This window comes from Nerophis lumbriciformis, linkage group LG01 (assembly GCF_033978685.3).
Source record: "Nerophis lumbriciformis linkage group LG01, RoL_Nlum_v2.1, whole genome shotgun sequence".
Classification (NCBI taxonomy): domain Eukaryota; kingdom Metazoa; phylum Chordata; class Actinopteri; order Syngnathiformes; family Syngnathidae; genus Nerophis; species Nerophis lumbriciformis.
Window position 1 is genome coordinate 7,185,001 of NC_084548.2, and position 21,164 is coordinate 7,206,164.

Here is a 21,164-nt window from a genome sequence, read left to right on the forward strand (position 1 = left end):
GGAGGGAGAAGGCCCCCGACGCCTCGCCGGGGTCCGGGACCGAGGCCCCTTCCCCCGAGAGGGCCCCACCGGGAGCCGTAGCTGAGGCGATCCGCGAGAAGGGCCCGACGCACGTCCAGGGTCACCACCGCGCCCACCGCACCGACACCCCGCCTCGTCCGCCTTCGCCGCGGCCGGCGTCACGCGCAGCAGGTAAGCAGCTTACCTGCCCGCCACCCCCGTGGCCGGGGGCTCGTAACAGGGGTCACTCCGCGCGCTCCACCCGCGCAGCTTACCTGCCCGCCACCCCTGTTGCCGGGGGCGCGTAACAGGGGTCACTCCGCGCGCAGTGCGCTCACGAAAGGGGTGGGGCTCACCCTGGTTGATATAGACAGCAGGACGGTGGCCAGGGACGTCGGAACCCGTTAAGGAGTGTGTAACAACCCACCTGCCGAATCAACTAGCACTGAAAATGGATGGCGCTGGAGCGTTGGGCCCATACCCGGCCGTCGCCGGCAGCGAGACGCGCTTGGAGGTGCGCTCAGCGCGGCTCCCATATGATTGCGCACTGGTGTGCGTCTGGGTCGTGACAGCGTGGCACGCGAATGTCTCTGCTGCATTGGATCAGTCTCCTTTCTTTAACAGGCAAAAGCTTTATAACCTCACTAATGCCTTGCATCGTCTATATTAGATATATAACAACGGGCGGGTGCGGGCGGATGGCGGGCGGGTGCGGTTCTGATCAAATGTTACATTGGGTGGATGGCGGATGGTTGACGACTTTCTGATGCGGTTGCGGATGAAATAATTGCCTATCCGCGCATCTCTAATATATATATATATATGAAATAATTGGTGAATTCAAGCTGTCAATATACTCCTCCCCTCTTAACCACGCCCCCAACCACGCCCACCCCCCAACCCTCCCCCCCACCTCCCGAAATCGGAGGTCTCAAGGTTGGCAAGTATGACAAAAACAGAATGCTGGACGACAGCAAAGACTTACTGTGGAGCAAAGACGGCGTCCACAATGTACATCCGAGCAGTGGTCCCCAACCACCGGGCCGCGACCCGGTACCGGTCCGTGGATCAATTGGTACCGGGCCGCACAAGAAAAAGAAAAAGAAAAATAAATATATATATATATATATTTATTTATTTTATTTTTTATTTTTTTTAATTAAATCTACATAAAAACACAAGATACACTTACAATTAGTGCACCAACCCAAAAAAACCTCCCTCCCCCATTTACACTCATTCACACTCATTCGCACAAAAGGGTTGTTTCTCTCTGTTATTAATATTTCTGGTTCCTACATTATATATCAATATAGTCTGCAGCGATACAGTCCATAAGCACACATGATTGTATTTTTTTATGACAAAAAAAAAAAAAAAAAAATATAAAAAATACCAAATCCCCCCCGGTCCGTGGGACAAATTTTCAAGCGTTGACCGGTCCGCAGTTACAAAAAGGTTGGGGACCACTGTCTTAGAACGTAGGGCGAGACTGTGACTAAGTGTGCAGCTCCATGCGTTCTCCTCATGAGCTAAATTGAACTCTGTCTCTGCATGATTCATTGCTTTTTGTCCGTTTAATAGATGTCATCAGTGTTTGAACCTGACATTAGACATGTTTGACACATTCCTCGATCATGTGTGACTGATTTCCCGCCCAAGTGGGTCAATACAAAAAGATTAAAAGGAAAATACAGAGAATAATGAATTGATGCATTAACACTCAAATATAGTCTTTCTTACCTTTCTGCACGGTGGTGACGCCCATGGACGGCTGCCCCAGGCTGGCCTTCGGCTCCCACTTGCCCTCATCCGGGTGATAAATTTCCACTGACGCCAAGGGGGTCTGTTGCTGATTCATGCCCCCCAACACCATAACCTGGCCTCCCAAGGCCACGGCGGCGGCCCCCGCCCTGGCCGTGGGCAGCGGAGCAAGCTGGCTCCACGTCTGGCTCTCCACGTCCAAGACCTCCACGCTGTCCTGGGGCGTGCCGGTCTCGCTGCAGCCCCCCAGCACGTAGAGCAGTCCCTCGTGGTAGACGGGGGTGCAGTAGACTCTGCGCTGGGACATTGGGGGGAACTGCTCCCAGTAGAGGGACTTGACAGGACTCACCTCCATCTCCTGCACGGGCATGTCTCCGGGAGCGAGAGGAGGGGACACAGCATCACACACCAGGCTGGGGGGGGTGAGATGAAAGGGAATGTGACACAGGTGGAACAAGAAAAAAAAAAGCAAATTCTGGCCCATTCCAGTCCGTGATGATGTTTGATTGCACATTACGACTGAAGAGCTACTTTCACCAGCCCACCATCTGGTAGGTCACTGCTCCACTTGGCCCCAATGCAAGCAGACTGCATCAGCCAGAAGTGTGAAAAAAAAAATCCTCCATGAACACATGAATCTTGTTCGCATTAAGCGTATTCTTTATCATAGCACAAAGTAGGGTTGTCCCGATACCAATATTTTAGTACCGGTACCAAAATGTATTTTGATACATTTCGGTACTTTTCTAAATAAAGGGGACCACAAAAATATGGCATTATTGGCTTTTTTTTTAACAAAAAATCTTAGGGTATATTAAACATATGTTTCTTATTGCAAGTTTGTCCTTGAATAAAATAGTAAACATACTAGACAACTTGTCTTTTAGTAGTAAGTAAACAAACAAAGACTCCTAATTCGTACTTGCCAACCCTCCCGAATTTTCCGGGAGACTCCCGAAATTCAGCGCCTCTCCCGAAAACCTCCCGGGACAAATATTCTCCCGAAAATCTCCCGATTTTCAGCCGGAGCTGGAAGCCACGCCCCCTCCAGCTCCATGCGGACCTGAGTGAGGACAGCCTTTTTTCATGACGGGAGGACAACAGGGTGACAAGAACTAAATCATCCAGACTAGAGATACATTGTATTATTATGTTTATTTTACCTAAAAATAAATATATTTATTAATTAAAAAAATAAATAAAAAATAAATACATTTTTACTATATTTTGCTAAAAACATCAAAATTAATTGTATTTTTATTTGTATTTTTTTGTGACTCCTTATTACATCCAGCCATAGAATTATACATTAAAATAAACATATTTGAAATAATTGATTTTAAATTATCATGATAATTAATTTAAAATGACCATATTTAATTATTAAAATAATTGCTTGTTTATCAACAACTTTAGCATTTTATTCATTACATTTTGAAACTCTCAGAAGCCAAGCAATGTTATATTCCTTAATATTTATTTATGCAAGCTTGAAGTATCAATTATCTAAACACAGTTTTGTTTGCATATTTTCAGGATGTAGATATATATATGTATATATATATATATATATATATATATATATATATATATATATATATATGTATGAAATACTTGACTTGGTGAATTCTAGCTGTCAATATACTCCTCCCCTCTTAACCACGCCCCCAACCACGCCCCGTCCCACCCCCGACCAGGCCCCACCCCCCACCTCCCGAAATCGGAGGTCTCAAGGTTGGCAAGTATGTCCTAATTAGTCTGCTGAAATATGCAGTAACATATTGTGTCATATATAATTCTATTATTTTGTCAAAATGATAAAGGACAAGCTGTAAAAATTTTATTATTAATCCGCTTGTTCATTTACTGTTAATATCTGCTTACTTTCTCTTTCAACATGTTCTATCTACACTTCTGTTAAAATGTAATAATCACTTATTCTTCTTTTTTTTTTTTTAACATGCCTCAAAACAGCAGCTTGGAATTTGGGACATGCTCTCCCTGAGAGAGCATGAGGAGGTTGGGGGGGGCGGGGTTTAGGGGTAGCGGGGAGTGTATATTGTAGTGTCCCGGAAGAGTTAGTGCTGCAAGGGGTTCTGGGTATTTGTTCTGTTGTGTTTATGTTGTGTTACGGTGCGGATGTTCTCCCGAAATGTGTTTGTCATTCTTGTTTGGTGTGGGTTCACAGTGTGGCGCATATTTGTAACAGTGTTAAAGTTGTTTTATACGGCCACCCTCAGTGTGACCTGTATGGCTGTTGACCAAGTATGCCTTGCATTCACTTGTGTGTGTGTGAAAAGCCGTAGATATTATGTGACTACTCACTCTTGTGGCAGATGTCACGACTCCTCCTATGCAAATGTTTTATTCATCCCTATGTTGGTGTTTTGGAGAAGCTCAGCCATCTGCCCATCACGGCTTCTCTCCGTCCGTCCTTGAATGTACGCCTCAGGTTGAACTTTTGAATGCCACAGAGAACGATCCAAAAAAGAAAAAAAAAATATTTCGAGAGCGACAAAAAGACTTCCTTGGATGCCTTAATTGGGCGACAACATCTTCACGTCGGAAGAATATTTTAGCGCGACTCACTGAGCTTTAAGAAGGTCCCTCAGTGAGGCCCAACCTAGAAGAACACACAAAAACATCACATAAGTACAAATCACATACAATCTTGTCTCCAAGTACTCAATAAGAAGAGCAAAACAGCCCATAATACTTCTACAGTCCACATGTTGAGATGGTTGGCGGCGTATTTTTTATTATTCATATAAATATATTTTTTCCACTGGATGCAAATGAATACCGAATTGATTAATGCAAATGACCTGAAGACATCATACGCCACCAGATTCCACCCCCTCACCCCCCCTGTGGCTGTGGTAACTATGGCAACGCATGAACCATTGTTTGCATGCGTTTGGGGCCGCAGGAAATCGTCAGTGTTCTAAATACAGTATAGAGCTGCGTTCAGAGAGCATGTTCAAACCGTGGAAGGCATCTGAACAACAATAAATACTTTAAATACATCACATATTGACCTCAATGTACACAACCCAAAAAGCAGTGAAGTTGGCACGTTGTGTAAATGGTAAATAAAAACAGAATACAATGATTTGTAAATCCTTTTCAACTTATATTCAATTGAATAGACGGCAAAGACAAGATACTTAACGTTCAAACTGGAAAACTGTTATTTTTTGCAAATATTAGCTCTTTTGGAATTTGATGCCGGCAACATGTTTCAAAAAAGCTGGCACAAGTGGCAAAAAGGACTGAGAAAGTTGAGGAATGCTCATCAAACACTTGTTTGGAACATCCCACAGGTGAGCAGGCTAATTGGGAACAGGTGGGTGCCATGATTGGGTATAAAAGTAGATTCCATGAAATGTTCAGTCATTCACAAACAAAGAGGGTCACCATTTTGTGAGTAAATGAGTGAGCAAATTGTTTAAGAACAACATTTCTCAACCAGCTATTGCAAGGAATTTAGGGATTTCACCATCTACGGTCCGTAATATCATCAAAAGGTTCAGAGAATCTGGAGAAATCACTGCACGTAAGCAATGATATTACGGACCTTCGATCCCTCAGGCGGTACTGCATCAAAAAGCGACATCGGTGTGTAAAGGATATCACCACATGGGCTCAGGAACACTTCAGAAAACCCACTGTCAGTAACTACAGTTTGTCGCTACATCTGTAAGTGCAAGTTAAAACTCTACTATGCAAAGCCAAAGCCATTTATCAACAACACCCAGAAACGCCGCCGGCTAAGATGGACTGATGCAAAGTGTAAAAGTGATCTGTGGTCTGACGAGTCCACATTTCAAATTGTTTTTGGAAACTGTGGACGTCGTGTCCTCCGGACCAAAGAGGAAAGGAACCATCCGGACTGTTCTAGGCGCAAAGTTGAAAAGCCAGCATCTGTGATGGTATGGGGGTGTATTAGTGCCCAAGACATGGGTAACTTACACACCTGTGAAGGCACCATTAATGCTGAAAGGTAAATACAGGTTTTGGAGCAACACATGTTGCCATCCAAAAAAACGTTATCATGGACGCCCCTGCTTATTTCAGCAAGACAATGCCAAGCCACGTGTTACATCAACGTGGCTTCATAGTAAAAGAGTGCGGGTACTAGACTGGCCTGCCTGTAGTCCAGACCTGTCTCCCATTGAAAATGTGTGGCGCATTATGAAGCCTGAAATACCACAACGGAGACCCCCGGACTGTTGAACAACTTAAGCTGTACATCAAGCAAGAATGGGAAAGAATTCCACCTGAGAAGCTTCAAAAATGTGTCTCCTCAGTTCCCAAACGTTTACTGAGTGTTGTTAAAAGGAAAGGCCATGTAACACAGTGGTGAACATGCCCCATTAAATTCTAAGTTAATGATTATTTGCACAAAATAAATACGTTTCTCAGTGTCAACATTAAGTATCTTGTCTTTGCAGTCTATTCAATTGAATATAAGTTGAAAAGGATTAGCAAATCAATGTATTCTGTTTTTATTTACGAATTACGCAACGTGCCCACTTCACTGGTTTTGGGTTTTGTACTTTGAAAAATCTATTTTTTTTATTTTCAGATGATCCCTTATATTTATCTGAACATACTTTGTTGTACTTTTTTAGGTGAGAACCTTTCATAAGCTATTTTTGTGTTTATTTTCTCCCCTGCACTTACCCTATTTCTTATTACGTATTTCTAATTACTAATTTCTTGTCTCTATGTATTTGAACAATGTTACCTTTTGTACTTTTTATATTGTGCGAGTAAATAAATAAATATACCTTATATTTATATATACAATCAAAACAATTTCATAGTGATGATGAACTATTTGCGTTCTCCCGCCTTCTGTCCCCTCTGATTTTTTTATTTATTTATTTATTTTTTCCCGCAAATACTACCCCACTTTGTTATTTTTAAATGAAAGCGATCTCTGTGAATAGGCAGCCGGGCTCCCTGGAAGAGGCGAGAGTACGCACACGTTTATACACAAAAAGAAGCTTAGAGGTTTTTAGGAAAGAGGTCACGCTATTTTGAGACGCTCGCAAAATTTTTCGGGTACTAAATGCAACGTCGGGGATGAAAGCTTCCGGCTGAATAAGTCTGCACAACAGGAAGCCCGAAAGAAAAAACAAGACATGACTATTTGACTTCTTCAGCGAGTTCGGGATGGTTGGCTTTTTTTTTTTAATTTTTACTGAGGACCTGTGTCCTCTGGCACTGTTATGTCCACTGCAGAGGACGTTTGCTCTTACGACTTTGTATTTTTTTTACCGCCATACAGCCATGTTATGCTGCATAGTATGTTTCCGGGGTACACTTTTGGACTGGTTGGCACAGGGGCATTTTTACCACTGTGTTACATGGCCTTTCCTTTTACCAACACTCAGTAAACATTTGGGAACTGAGGAGACACATTTTTGAAGCTTCTCAGGTGGAATTCTTTCCCATTCTTGCTTGATGTACAGCTTAAGTTGTTCAACAGTCCGGGGGTCTCCGTTGTGCTATTTTAGGCTTCGTAATACGCCACACATTTTCAATGGGAGACAAGTCTGGACTACAGGCAGGCCAGTCTAGTACCCGCACTCTTTTACTATGAAGCCACGTTGATGTAACACGTGGCTTGGCATTGTCTTGCTGAAATAAGCAGGGGCGTCCATGGTAACGTTGCTTGGATGGCAACATATGTTGCTCCAAAACCTGTATGTACCTTTCAGCATTAATGGCGCCTTCACAGATGTGTAAGTTACCCATGTCTTGGGCACTAATACACCCCCATACCATCACAGATGCTGGCTTTTTAACTTTGCGTCTATAACAATCCGGATGGTTCTTTTCCTCACGGCGTCCACAGTTTCCAAAAACAATTTGAAATGTGGACTCGTCAGACCACATAACACTTTTCCACTTTGTATCAGTCCATCTTAGATGAGCTCAGGCCCAGCATAGCTGGCAGCGTTTCTGGGTGTTGTTGATAAATAGCTTTCGCTTTGCATTGTAGAGTTTTGGCTTGCTCTTACAGATGTAGCGACAAACTGTAGTTACTGACAGTGGTTTTTCTGAAGTGTTCCTGAGCCCATGTGGTGATATCCTTTACACACTGATGTCGCTTTTTGATGCAGTGCCACCTGAGGGATCCAAGGTCCGTAATATAATCGCTTACGTGCAGTGATTTCTCCAGATTCTCTGAACCTTTTGATGATATTACGGACCGTAGATGGTGAAATCGATAAATTCCTTGCAATAGCTGGTTGAGAAATGTTGTTCTTGAACTGTTCAACAATTTGCTCCTGTCCTTGTTTTTGAATGACTGAGCATATCATGGAATCTACTTTTATACCCAATCATGGCACCCACCTGTTCCCAATTTGCCTGCTCACCTGTGGGATGTTCCAAATAAGTGTTTGATGAGCATTCCTCAACTTTCTCAATCTTTTTTGCCACTTGTGCCAGCTTTTTTTGAAACATGTTGCAGGCATCAAACTCTGAATGAGCTAATATTTGCAAAAAATAACAAGTTTGAATGTTAAATATCTTGTCTTTGCAGTCTGTTCAACTGAATATAAGTTGAAAAGGATTTGCAAATCATTGTATTCTGTTTTTATTTACGACTTACACAACGTGCCAACTTTACTGGTTTTGGGGTTTTGTATATAAATGTCTCCATGACATCTACAGCCAAGACATCATTGAAGAGGCTGAGTCACGGCAGCAGACTTCCAAGCAGGAAACGTGGCACACAAACTTGAGACGTGTTGTGTAACAAAAAGGTCAAATATGTTTATACTTCACTTCCCACAAAGTCCACAAAAGCTGTAGAGTCTCTCCAAAACACAAAGTGTGAAGTGCGGCGAGATATAGACCCGTGAGAACAGCGGCTCAGGTAAACCCTCCATTTTTGTAAGTTTCGTCATCTAGAGCAGGGGTGTCGAACTCAAATACAGAGTGGGCCAAAATGTAAAACTGAACAAAGCCGCGGGCCAAGGTTGAACAAATGAACCTTTTAATAGGGACCCAAACAAGTTTTGCATTAAATATTGAACAAGCAAGGCTTATATAACTTTATACTGACATGCAAAATCCAGTTTCAAATAATAATAATAATAATTTAAAAAATATCAATTGCATATCAAATACAATTTAAATAAACAATTAAATGCCTCTTTTCTATTTGCAGCTTTCTGAGGTAAATATCAACATTAACTTTTTCCACAGGCTAATAAATTTGAAAATAAAATAATGAATAAACCAACCATTCAGGACTTTAAACTGCTCAGTTTGCAACACACTGATCTAATCTGATGTGCCCAAGCCAGATACCTGCCATCTTTTCTTGGATGCTAGTTCATTAATGTTGGGGCTCAGGCTTTGAGCTGAGGCAACCTTCATTATCGAACGAAGGTGTTCCTCAGTCATTATATCTCGTATTCCACAGTCTTGGGGGCGTGTCTTACAGGCACTGCTTTTAACGTCCTCTACGAGCTGACGTCACGTCCGCTTTTCATCCTTTCTAACAACGTGCCCGCCCGGTCACAAGATATGAGCGGCTTCTGTACGCACACATACGCTAATGCAACGCATACTTCTTTAACAGCGATACAGGTTACACTGAGGGTGCCCGTATAAGCAACTTTAACACTGTTAGAAATATACGCCACACTGTAAGTCCACACCAAACAAGAATGACAAACACATTTTGGGAGAACATCCGCACTGTAACACAACATAAACACAACAGAACAAATACCCAGAATCCTTTGCAGCACTAACTCTTCCGGGACGCTACAATATACACCCCCGCTACCTCCAAACCCCCTCCTCCCACACACACACACCGTGTAGCGTCCCGGAAGAGTTAGTACTGCAATGGGTTTCTGGGTATTTGTTCTGTTGTGTTTATGTTTATGTTTGTCATTCTTGTTTGGTGTGGATTCACATTGTGGCGTATATTTCTAACAATGTTAAAGTTTTTTATACGGGCACCCTCAGGTGGACTGAATTATGGGAGGGTTGGCAAGTATGACAATTAGCGGGGAATGCGGTGTACCACAGCACCATCACTGTATATAAACGGCGGGCCAGCTCTAGTGTTAATTTGATATCACCTCAAGGGCCAAGTGAAATTACACAGCGGGCCAAATTTGGCCTGCGGGCCAGAGTTTAACACGATGATCTAAACCGTTTTTCTATGCAATATGTCCGCCCCAATACAACACTGACTCACTCTGGCACGATCTGAAACTGAAAAAGTGACGCTGTTCATCACAAAAGGGCACGCGTTATATTTATAGCTTGGTGAAAATAATCTACTGAAACGTTCACAAAGTGACTTCCTGTTCAGTGCAAAGTACGCTCGACAAAAATAAAAGCATGCACATTTTAAACGGATTAAATGCACCCATTTATTGACTTTTTTTAATACCCTTCTGAAAGATTTGTGATTGTTTTTGTACTTTTCCTGACACGAATACATTTGGACCGCAACACATTGAATTGGTGCCAGCATGATGAGACATGTCAAATAAATACAAACCCCAAAACCAGTGAAGTTGGCACGTTGTGTAAATGGTAAATAAAAACAAAATACAATGATTTGCTAATCCTTTTCAACTTATATTCAATTGAATAGACTGCAAAGACAAGATATTTAACGTTCCAACTGGAAAACTTTGTTATTTTTTGCAAATATTAGCTCATTTGGAGTTAGATGCCTGCAAAATGTTTTAAAAAAAAGCTAGCACAAGTGGCAAAAAAGACTGATAAAGTTGAGGAATGCTCATCAAACACTTATTTGGAACATCCCACAGGTGGACAGGCTTATTGGGAACAGGTGGGTGCCATGATTGGGTATAAAAGCAGCTTCCATGAAATGCTCAGTCATTCACAAACAAACTTTGTCAACAAATGCGTGAGCAAATAGTTTAAGAACAACATTTCTCAACCAGCTATTGCAAGGAATTTAGGGGATTTCATCATCTATGGTACTTAATATCATTAAAAGGTTCAGAGAATCTGGAGAAATCACTGCACGTAACATTAAATGGTCGTGACCTTGCGTCCCTCAGGCGGTAGTGCATCAAAAAGCGACATCAGTGTGTAAAGGATATCACCACATGGGCTCACTGTCAGTAACTACAATTGGTCGCTACATTTGTAAGTGCAAGTTAAAACTCTACTTTGCAAAGCCAAAGCCATTTATCAACAACACCCAGAAACACCTAAGATGGACTGATGCAAAGTGGAAAAGTGTTCTGTGGTCTGACGAGTCTACATTTCAAATTGTTTTTGGAAACTGTGGACGTCGTGTCCTCCGGACCAAAGAGAAAAAGAACCATCCGGACTGTAATAGGCGCAAAGTTGAAAAGCCAGCATCTGTGATGGTATGGGGGTGTATTAGTGCCCAAGACATGGGTAATTTACACATCTGTGAAGGCACCATTAATGCTGAAAGGTACATACAGGTTTCAGCGCAACATATGTTGCCATCCAAGCAACGTTACCATGGACGCCCCTGCTTATTTTAGCAAGACAATGCTAAGACACGTGTTGCAACTTAAGTTGTACATCAAGCAATAATGGGAAAGAATTCCACCTGAAAAGCTTCAAAATTGAACTCCTCAGTTCCCAAACGTTTCCTGAGTGTTGTTAAAAGGGAAGGCCATGTAACAGTGGTAAAAATTACCCTTTTTTGCAACGTGTTGCTGCCATTAAAATCTAAGTTACCAAAAAAAAATTAGTTTCTCAGTTGGAACATTAAATATCTTGTTTTTGCAGTCTATTCACTTGAATATAAGTTGAAAAGATTGAGCTAATTATTGTATTGTGTTCTTATTTACGAATTACACAACGTGCCAACTTCACTGGTTTTGGGTTTTGTAATAAATATAATGATGAAAATGATCAATTTTTATAAAAAAAAAGCACAAAACGCTCTTCTCAACGAGCTATTGCAAGGAATTTAGGGATTTCACCAACTATGGTCCGTAATATCATCAAAAGGTTCAGAGAATCCGGAGAAATCACTGCACGTAAGTGACGATATTACGGACCTTCGATCCCTCAGGCGGTACTGCATCAAAAAGCGACATCAGTGTGTAAAGGATATCACCACATGGGCTCAGGAAGACTTCAGAAAACCACTGTCAGCAACTACAGTTGGTCGCTACATCTGTAAGTGCAAGTTAAAACTCGACTTTGCAAAGCGAAAGCCATTTATCAACAACACCCAGAAACGCCGCCGGCTTCGCTGGGCCCGAGCTCATCTAAGATGGACTGATACAAAGTGGAAAAGTGTTCTGTGGGCTGACGAGTCTACATTTCAAATTGTTTTTGGAAACTGTGGACGTCGTGTCCTCCGGACCAAAGAGGAAAAGAATAGGCGCAAAGTTGAAAAGCCAGCATCTGTGATGGTAAGTGGGTGTATTAGTGCCCAAGGCATGGGTAATTTACACATCTGTGAAGGCACCATTAATGCTGAAAGGTACATACAGGTTTCAGCGCAACATATGTTGCCATCCAAGCAACGTTATCATGGACGCCCCTGCTTATTTCAACAAGACAATGCTAAGACACGTGTTACAACTAAAGCTGAACATCAAGCAATAATGGGAAAGAATTCCACCTGAAAAGCTTCAAAAATTGGTCTCCTCGGTTCCCAAACGTTTCCTGAGTGTTGTTAAAAGGAAAGGCCGTCTAACAGTGGTAAAAATTACCCTTTTTTTGCAACGTGTTGCTGCCATTAAAATCTAAGTTAATGATTATTTGCCAAAAAAAATAAATTTTCTCAGTTGGAACATTAAATATCTTGTCTTTACACTCTATTCAATTGAATATAAGTTGAAAAGATTGAGCTAATTATTGTATTGTGTTCTTATTTATGAATTACGTGCCAACTTCACTGGTTTTGGGTTTTGTAATAAATATATTGATGAAAATGATCAATTTTTATTAAAAAAAAAAGCACAAAACGCTCTTCTCAACGAGCTATTGCAAGGAATTTAGGGATTTCACCAACTATGGTCCGTAATATCATCAAAAGGTTCAGAGAATCCGGAGAAATCACTGCACGTAAGTGATGATATTACGGCCCTTCGATCCCTCAGGCGGTACTGCATCAAAAAGCGACATCAGTGTGTAAAGGATATCACCACATGGGCTCAGGAAGACTTCAGAAAACCACTGTCAGCAACTACAGTTGGTCGCTACATCTGTAAGTGCAAGTTAAAACTCGACTTTGCAAAGCGAAAGCCATTTATCAACAACACCCAGAAACGCCGCCGGCTTCGCTGGGCCCGAGCTCATCTAAGATGGACTGATACAAAGTGGAAAAGTGTTCTGTGGGCTGACGAGTCTACATTTCAAATTGTTTTTGGAAACTGTGGACGTCGTGTCCTCCGGACCAAAGAGGAAAAGAACCATCCGGACTGTAATAGGCGCAAAGTTGAAAAGCCAGCATCTGTGATGGTATGTGGGTGTATTAGTGCCCAAGGCATGGGTAATTTACACATCTGTGAAGGCACCATTAATGCTGAAAGGTACATACAGGTTTCAGCGCAACATATGTTGCCATCCAAGCAACGTTATCATGGACGCCCCTGCTTATTTCAACAAGACAATGCTAAGACACGTGTTACAACTTAAGCTGAACATCAAGCAATAATGGGAAAGAATTCCACCTGAAAAGCTTCAAAAATTGGTCTCCTCGGTTCCCAAACGTTTCCTGAGTGTTGTTAAAAGGAAAGGCCATCTAACAGTGGTAAAAATTACCCTTTTTTTGCAACGTGTTGCTGCCATTAAAATCTAAGTTAATGATTATTTGACAAAAAAAATAAATTTTCTCAGTTGGAACATTAAATATCTTGTCTTTACACTCTATTCAATTGAATATAAGTTGAAAAGATTGAGCTAATTATTGTATTGTGTTCTTATTTATGAATTACACAACGTGCCAACTTCACTGGTTTTGGGTTTTGTGATAAATATGATGATGAAAATGATAAATTTTTATTAAAAAAAAAAAAGCACAAAACGCTCTTCTCAACGAGCAGCGGGTGCTGCTGTACGATCTGTCTTGCTTGTGACAAAAACAAACAGAAGAAAGTCAATTTGTCATTCATTTTGCTCTCTTCCACATTCGTCACGGCCATACTTGCCAACCCTCCCGGATTTTCCGGGAGACTCCCAAAATTCAGCGCCTCTCCCGAAAACCTCCCGGGACTAATTTTCTCCTGAAAATCTCCTGAAATTCAGGCGTAGCTGGAGGCCACGCCCCCTCCAGCTCCATGCGGACCTGAGTGACGTGTTGACAGCCTGTTCACACGTCCGCTTTCCCATAATATAAACAGCTAATGATCGAGGGTGAGTTTTTGGTTTCTTATGTGGGTTTATTGTTAGGCAGTTTCATTAACGTCCTCCCAGCGCGGTAACAACACACAACAACAGCAGTCAAGTTTTCGTCTACCTACAGTAAAGCAGTTCGTCTGCCGTAAACAGCAATGTTGTGACACTTTTAAACAGGACAATACTGCCATCTACTGTACATGCATATGTGACCCACCCATAATGTGTCACATTTTTGTGTTGATTTATTTATTTTATTTTGTGGTTTGAATTCGTTTTTGGAGCTGTCATTACACATTTATCAGTATTCACATTGGTCAGTAGGGGGCAGTAGGGCGTTTCTTCCCAATTGAATGCTATCACCTGCAGACCGAAAGTGTCTTGTCATTCTGATAAGCGCGGCCAGTCTGTGAACAATTGAAACGTCCTGTGTGCTTTTTCCTCCTGTATAACAGGTTAGTTTTGGTGAATCAACTCACTGAATAATATCCATGTGATCTTTATAAGTTTAAGTACACATTCTGATGGTGGAGCCTAACTCTAAAGTGTTTGTGAGTTGTAGTTTGTATTTGTGAATGAATCCAGTGCACAGCTGCAGCAATCAATACAAAAAGGCGACGTGAGTGCGCAATGTTTATATAGGAACTTCTGATCCTAATTCAGACTCCCAAATTAGAGCTCCCGTTTTCTTATTGATTTTATAATGTATATTTGTATAATGTGTGTGTTCTGAAATAGTGACAGAGAATAGAACAAGGATGGACAATTCAACCCTTAACTCAACAATGAGTAGATGAGTGTTATGTGTGTGTATATGTGTAAATAAATGAACACTGAAATTCAAGTATTTCTTTTTTTTATTTATATATATATATATATATATATATATATATATATATATATATATATATATATATATATATATATATTGCTAGAATTCACTGAAAGTCAAGTATTTCTTATATATATATATCTTAACCACGCCCCCAACCACGCCCACGCCCCACCCCCGACCACGCCCCCCACCCCCCACCTCCCGAAATCGGAGGTCTCAAGGTTGGCAAGTATGGTCACGGCCAATTATGCACTTTAGATGACATAATTGAGTAAACCCACTGCTACTCATACTGGCGGGGCAGGACATCCAACAAAAGAACGGAGTATAGCAAAATCTTATAGGGATGGCAACAAAGATATGTTAACAAAAGTAATATTTATGGGTCTTATGCCTCTGGCCTAAATCACAACAGGCAAGAAAAAAGGCCAGGTTTACGTGTTATTTTGCCGACAAGCACTTGAGGCGCGTCAACCTTTTCTGATGTTTTTCCACTTTATTTCGATCCGAGTATAATTTGTGAGCGTCTGCATCGTTTTCCCCTCTCGATTTCAACCGGTTGCCATGGTCACAGTCAACCTGTGGCAGAAAGTTGGAGACGGTTCAGTCATAAAGCAGACGGCTGAAGCCCGCCCTCCGCCTCGTTCCCCCCCGCGGTCCCGGTTTGTGTACGCTGGAAGCCATGTCCAATGTGGCGCTTGAAAAGTACCAAGAAACAGATCTCCCAAAGCCCACCGGTGTGGTGACACTCCGACATGTTGAATTATGTAACGCGAGTAAACCAAAGTGCTTCTTTCCTCCCCTCTAGTCAGACGCTATTGGATAGAGAAGGAATGGCTTGATATCAAATTAGAATCAGCAGTGACGTTTGGCTCTCCGTCCCCGGTATGAAAGGATTATTATTTTTGGCTGCACACAGCATTGTGAATATGAAAAGAAAAACCAAAAAAATAATTTCATTAGTGCTCTTATGGCCTTACTGATATCTGCCTTTCTGCGTGCATGTGTGGGTGGAGGTGACCGTGATGATGTTTGCATGGAAACCAGCCTCCAACATGCACACCAATATCACTTTGCTGCTTTTTTTCCCTGTTTAGTAATAGGATTCTTTTAGAAGTTCAAGTAAAAAATGCATTTTTTTTTTTTCAACATAGGGGTAAATTCACATATGGAGTCGGATGACGTCACGATGGGAACGTATCTGCAATTTAAATAAAAATTGAATGCCTCTTTTCTATTTGCAGCCTTCTGAGGTAAATATCAACATTAACTTTTTTCCACAGGCTAATACATTTGAAAATAATGAATAAACCAACCATTCTGGACTTTAAACTGCTCAGTTTGCAACACACTGATCTAATCTGATGTGCCCAAGCCAGATACCGGACATCTTTTCTTGGATGCTAGTTCATTAATGTCGGGGCTCAGGCTTTGAGCTGAGGCAACCTTCATTATCGAACTAAAGTGTTCATCAGTCATTATTACTCGTATTCCACAGTCTTGGGGTTTGATTTGACACAGCGGTCTAATTATCGGGCTCGCGCACCAGCAGATGAGACGGGAGCGGCTCTGATAATATAAACCGACTGGCCGAAATAATGCCGAATTATATACATTTCCTGGGGTTGCCTAGGTGAATAGGGATGTGGATGTGCTCTAAGATTAAATATAATTTTATTAAGTGGGGTTTGGCTGGTTGCTAAGCAGCCACGGTTGCGAGCTTGCGCGTCAGCTGACGAGACAGCTGTTCGCCGCTACAACATTATTAGGCCGTTTATTGAAATACTCCCGCACTTTTGACGACTTTTGGCGTGCTTTTTTCCCCTCGCTCGCACCGCTCGCATCGTCTGCTTTGCGCTCCGCCATGACGGTAGTGTGACGTAAATATGCGACGCGTCGACGCCGTATTTGGAACCGTGATCACGGAGCACCTGCTGATTGGGCTAGGCATTGCTCTGGTGTATCGTCAAATTCGTAAGACGATGGCGGCCACTCAAGGAGCCCAAAGGCTGTTCGTCGCAATGGAAGGTTTGGGCCGAGCTGTGGGATCACAGACTGTGGCGATTTCTGAACTGAATCACAAGATGGATCACATCATGGAGAAGCTTGCTGAAAAGGAACAATTGAATATGAGAGCAGCCTGCATGGAGGAATAGAACAGACAAGTCATTGTATTGTCTGCTCGCGGAAAACAAACATCCTAATCTACAATTTGACTCCCTCGAATGGCCTTGACGCTGTGAACAACAGGAACAGGCTGTTCTGAAAACACCCCCGAGGACACCTCAATGATGAACGCTATTGACCTCCCTCCCTCCTAAACGACACCTGGAGTCGAACTTTTGCTTGCATGCAGAACGGCCTTAGTCTATGAACATTACATCATCACACCCAAGACAATGGGCATATACGCACACACACACACCCTCCCCCACCCCACGCCTTCACCACCGCTTGTTTCCCCTCGGGGTGATGGACGGCTGGCAGCGCTTCATAGCAGCAGTCGACCTCCAGGGTCCCAACTTCCCGCCCCTCTGTTGCGAGTTGTCGTGATTAAATGTAACGTGTTTATGTGTGCATTGCATGGAGGTTTTTTCCCACTCCAGACTAGGCCCCCTTAGGAGCCCAGTCTAGATTGTATTTTTTTACTCATCTTCTTCCCCAGCGTTTGACCTTTTTCTTATCTTTTACGGGGCGCCTTCGGCGACCCATCTGCGTTCCTGTTCTGTAACCCTGTACACTGTTTTTTTGTCTCATCTTGAACGGGTTTGTGCTGAAAACATAGTTTCGTTGTACTTGTGCAATGACAATAAAGTCCTATCCTACACTACAGGCGTTTCTCACTCTTTCTTGTCTCTCCTTCTCGCAGAGAGATAAAACAAGCGCACCTTCTTACTTACGTCACATATTGTCGTGCGTGCAACGTCATACGCCCTCGCCGAGCGGAGAGGTAGCGAAATGGTAACGTTAGTTGTGGTACTAGCGGAGCGGTGCGAGTGGTAATACGAGAGAGAGAAGGTGCGAATCTGGTAACAAATGAAGGAAGAATTAATTCCCAAGAAAAACAGCAGTCATCGTCTAGCGGTGGTTTGGCTTCAAGCGGAAAGATGTTGAACAGACAACCGTAATATGTCAAAAGTGTTGCTACAAAAAGTAGCACCACTGCCTAATTTGTAGCATGACTTGAAATGTGACTTTAAAAGTCACCCACTAGAGAGTGAAGAGTGCTTGAAACTCTGCATGTCAACATCTCCGTTCTGTGCCACACCAACAAAATGCCCAAGCAACTATTTCCAGAGCAACACCGTATGAAAAAAATAGTCAACAACAGAAGGAGATAACGTCCGCAGGAACCTACCACATAGCGAAGGACATACACTATTTGACTTCCTATTATGCAGCTCATTTTTATTTGACACTTATTGAAATATCTTGTGTGACATCATGCACAAAAGTGCACTTTGTTTGTTTTTAACTACTGCAGTGGCGTTCTGTACAAAAAGTGCACTTTAATTTAGTGTTGTTTTGATATGTCATCTTAGTGACATCATGCACAAAAGTGCACTGATAGCTTGTTTTAAAATGTCTCTAACAATCTTGCACTTTCTGTTTTGAAATGACATGAATGTTTGTGCCACTGCTTAATAACTGTTTAATAAATACACTTTTGCTAAATTGACTTAGTCGTGATTTCCCTCTCTGCATGAAAGTTTAAAAGTAGCATATATTAATGCAGTATGAAGAAGAATGTTTTAATGTAGACACATAGAATCATCATACTGCTGTGATTATATGCATCAAGTGTTCTAAGGCAAAATATGGAGATATATATCGTGTATCGTGACATGGCCTAAAAATATCGAGATATTAATAAAAGGCCATATCGCCCAGCCCTAATTGTAAGTCGTAAATAAATAAATACATAAAACGTTTGCTAACAAATGCGTCTAAACAAAACAAAACCTTCTAAGGCCATGTATACACTAAGTCGTTTAACCCCTTAGAGCAGGGGTGCTCATTACGTCGATCGCGAGCTACCGGTCGATCGCGGAGGATGTGTCAGTCGATCACCAGCCAGGCATTAAAAAAATAGTCCTAAAAATGAGCGATCATAAATCTTCACTATGACGTCACTTTCGTCACTTGATTGACATTCACGGCACCCGAGGGTCTTCTTAATGACGCTGGCTGCTGCCAGCTCATTAAAATTACCGACTGGAAGGCGAGAAACACTTTATTTCAACTGGCGCCGTACCTGTCGTCAAAACTCCAAAGACCGACTGCACAGTTGCACAATAAAAGTGCTTCTTCATCCTGCCTGCGCTAACAAAATAAGAGTCTCAGAAAGCTGGCGTGCACAAGCTAGCAAGCTACGGAGTTTGCCGACAATGTATTTCTTGTAAAGTGTATACAAAGGAGTACAGAAGCTGGACAAATAAGATGCCAAAAACCAACCACTTTCATGTGGTATTGGACAGAAAGGAGGACTTTTTTTCTCCTCCATTCGAAAATGCGGACGTTATCCGCACCACTGTCTGATTCCAATCAATGCAAGTCATCAGAATCAGGTAATACACCAACTTATATTCTTGTCTTCATGAAAGAAAGGAATCTATATGTGTTAAACATGCTTGTATTATCTTTAAAAACCTTCAACTTGTTAACAATATTAACTATATGTATTAAACATTCTTGTATTATCATTAAACACCTTTAATTTATCAACAATATTAACTAAGTGTGTTAAACATGCTTGCATTATCATTAAACACCTTTAACTTATTAACAATATTAACTATATGTGTTAAACATGCTTGTATTATCATTAAACACCTTTAACTTGTTAACAATATTAACTATGTGTGTTAAACATGCTTGTATTATCTTTAAACACCTTCAACTTGTTAACAATATTAACTATATGTGTTAAACATGCTTGTATTATCTTTAAACACCTTTAACTTGTCAACAATATTAACTATATGTATTAAACATTCTTGTATTATCATTAAAAACCTTTAATTTATTAACAATATTAACTATGTGTGTTAAACATGCTTGCATTATCATTAAACACCTTTAACTTGTTAACAATATTAACTATGTGTTAAACATGCTTGCATTATCTTTAAACACCTTTCATTTATTAACAATATTAACTATATGTGTTAAACATGCTTGTATTATCATTAAACACCTTTAATTTATTAACAATATTAACTATATGTGTTAAACATGCTTGCATTATCATTAAACACCTTTACCTTGTTAACAAAAACATATATTTCATAAATAAGTAAATATAAATTATATATATGAATGAGGTAGATCCCCACGACTTGATCAATTGAAAAGTAGCTCACCTGCAGAAAAAGTGTGAGCACCCCTGCCTTAGAGCATGGGTATCAAACTCTGGCCCGCGGGCCACATTTGGCCCGTCGTGTAATTTCACTTGGCCCGTGAGGCGATATCAAATTAACACTAGAGCTGGCCCGCCCGCCGATTATATACAGCGGCGGTCCCGCGGTACACCGCTAATTCTCATACTTGCCAAACCTCCCGGAAGACTCCCAAATTTCAGTGCCCACTCCCGACGATTACACCACCCCTTTTCGTCCAGTCCAACAAGTGCTGGCCCAGTTACATAATAAGTGCGGCTTTGACACGCACACAGAAGTGAATGCAACGCATACTTGATCTTCAGCGATACAGTTTACACTGAGGGTGCAAGTATAAAAAACTTAAACATTGTTAGAAATATACGCCACACTGTGAATCCACACCAAACAAGAATGACAAACACATTTCGGGAGAACATCCGCACAGTAACACAACATAAACACAACAGAACAAATACCCAGAAGCCCTTTGCAGCGCTAACTCTTCCGGGACGCTACAAGGTGTGTGTGTGTTTGACATTCTTGTTTGGTGTGGATTCACAGTATGGCGTATATTTCTAACAATGTTAAAGTTACTTATACGGCCACTCTCAGTGTAAACTGTATCGCTGTTGATGAAGAATGCGTTGCATTTACGTGTGTGTGCGTACAGAAGCCGCTCATATCTTGTGACTAGGCGGGCACGTTGTTAGAAGGGATGAAAAGCGGACGTGACGACAGCTCGTAATGGACGTTAAAAGCAGTGCCTGTAAGGCACGCCCCCAAGACTGTGGAATACGAGTAATAATGACTGATGAACACCTTAGTTCGATAAT

General features: G+C 41.7%; 1 protein-coding gene across 2 annotated transcripts in view; it reads right to left on the reverse strand.

Moving 5' to 3' along the window:
- Window positions 1-21,164, reverse strand: part of klhdc8b (kelch domain containing 8B) — a 327,420-nt gene that overhangs the window by 259,214 nt on the left and 47,042 nt on the right. Inside the window, exons 2-4 of one of the 2 annotated variants that reach the window (XM_061974191.1) lie at window positions 4,354-4,387; window positions 4,090-4,222; window positions 1,744-2,177 (exon numbers count right to left, since the gene is read on the reverse strand). In XM_061974191.1, coding sequence (XP_061830175.1) covers window positions 1,744-2,134 — 391 coding nt within the window. In that variant the 5' untranslated portion in view covers window positions 2,135-2,177; window positions 4,090-4,222; window positions 4,354-4,387. Of the gene's footprint in view, window positions 1-1,743; window positions 2,178-4,089; window positions 4,388-21,164 lie in introns of both variants that reach the window. The other variant, XM_061974180.1, reaches the window with a different exon arrangement.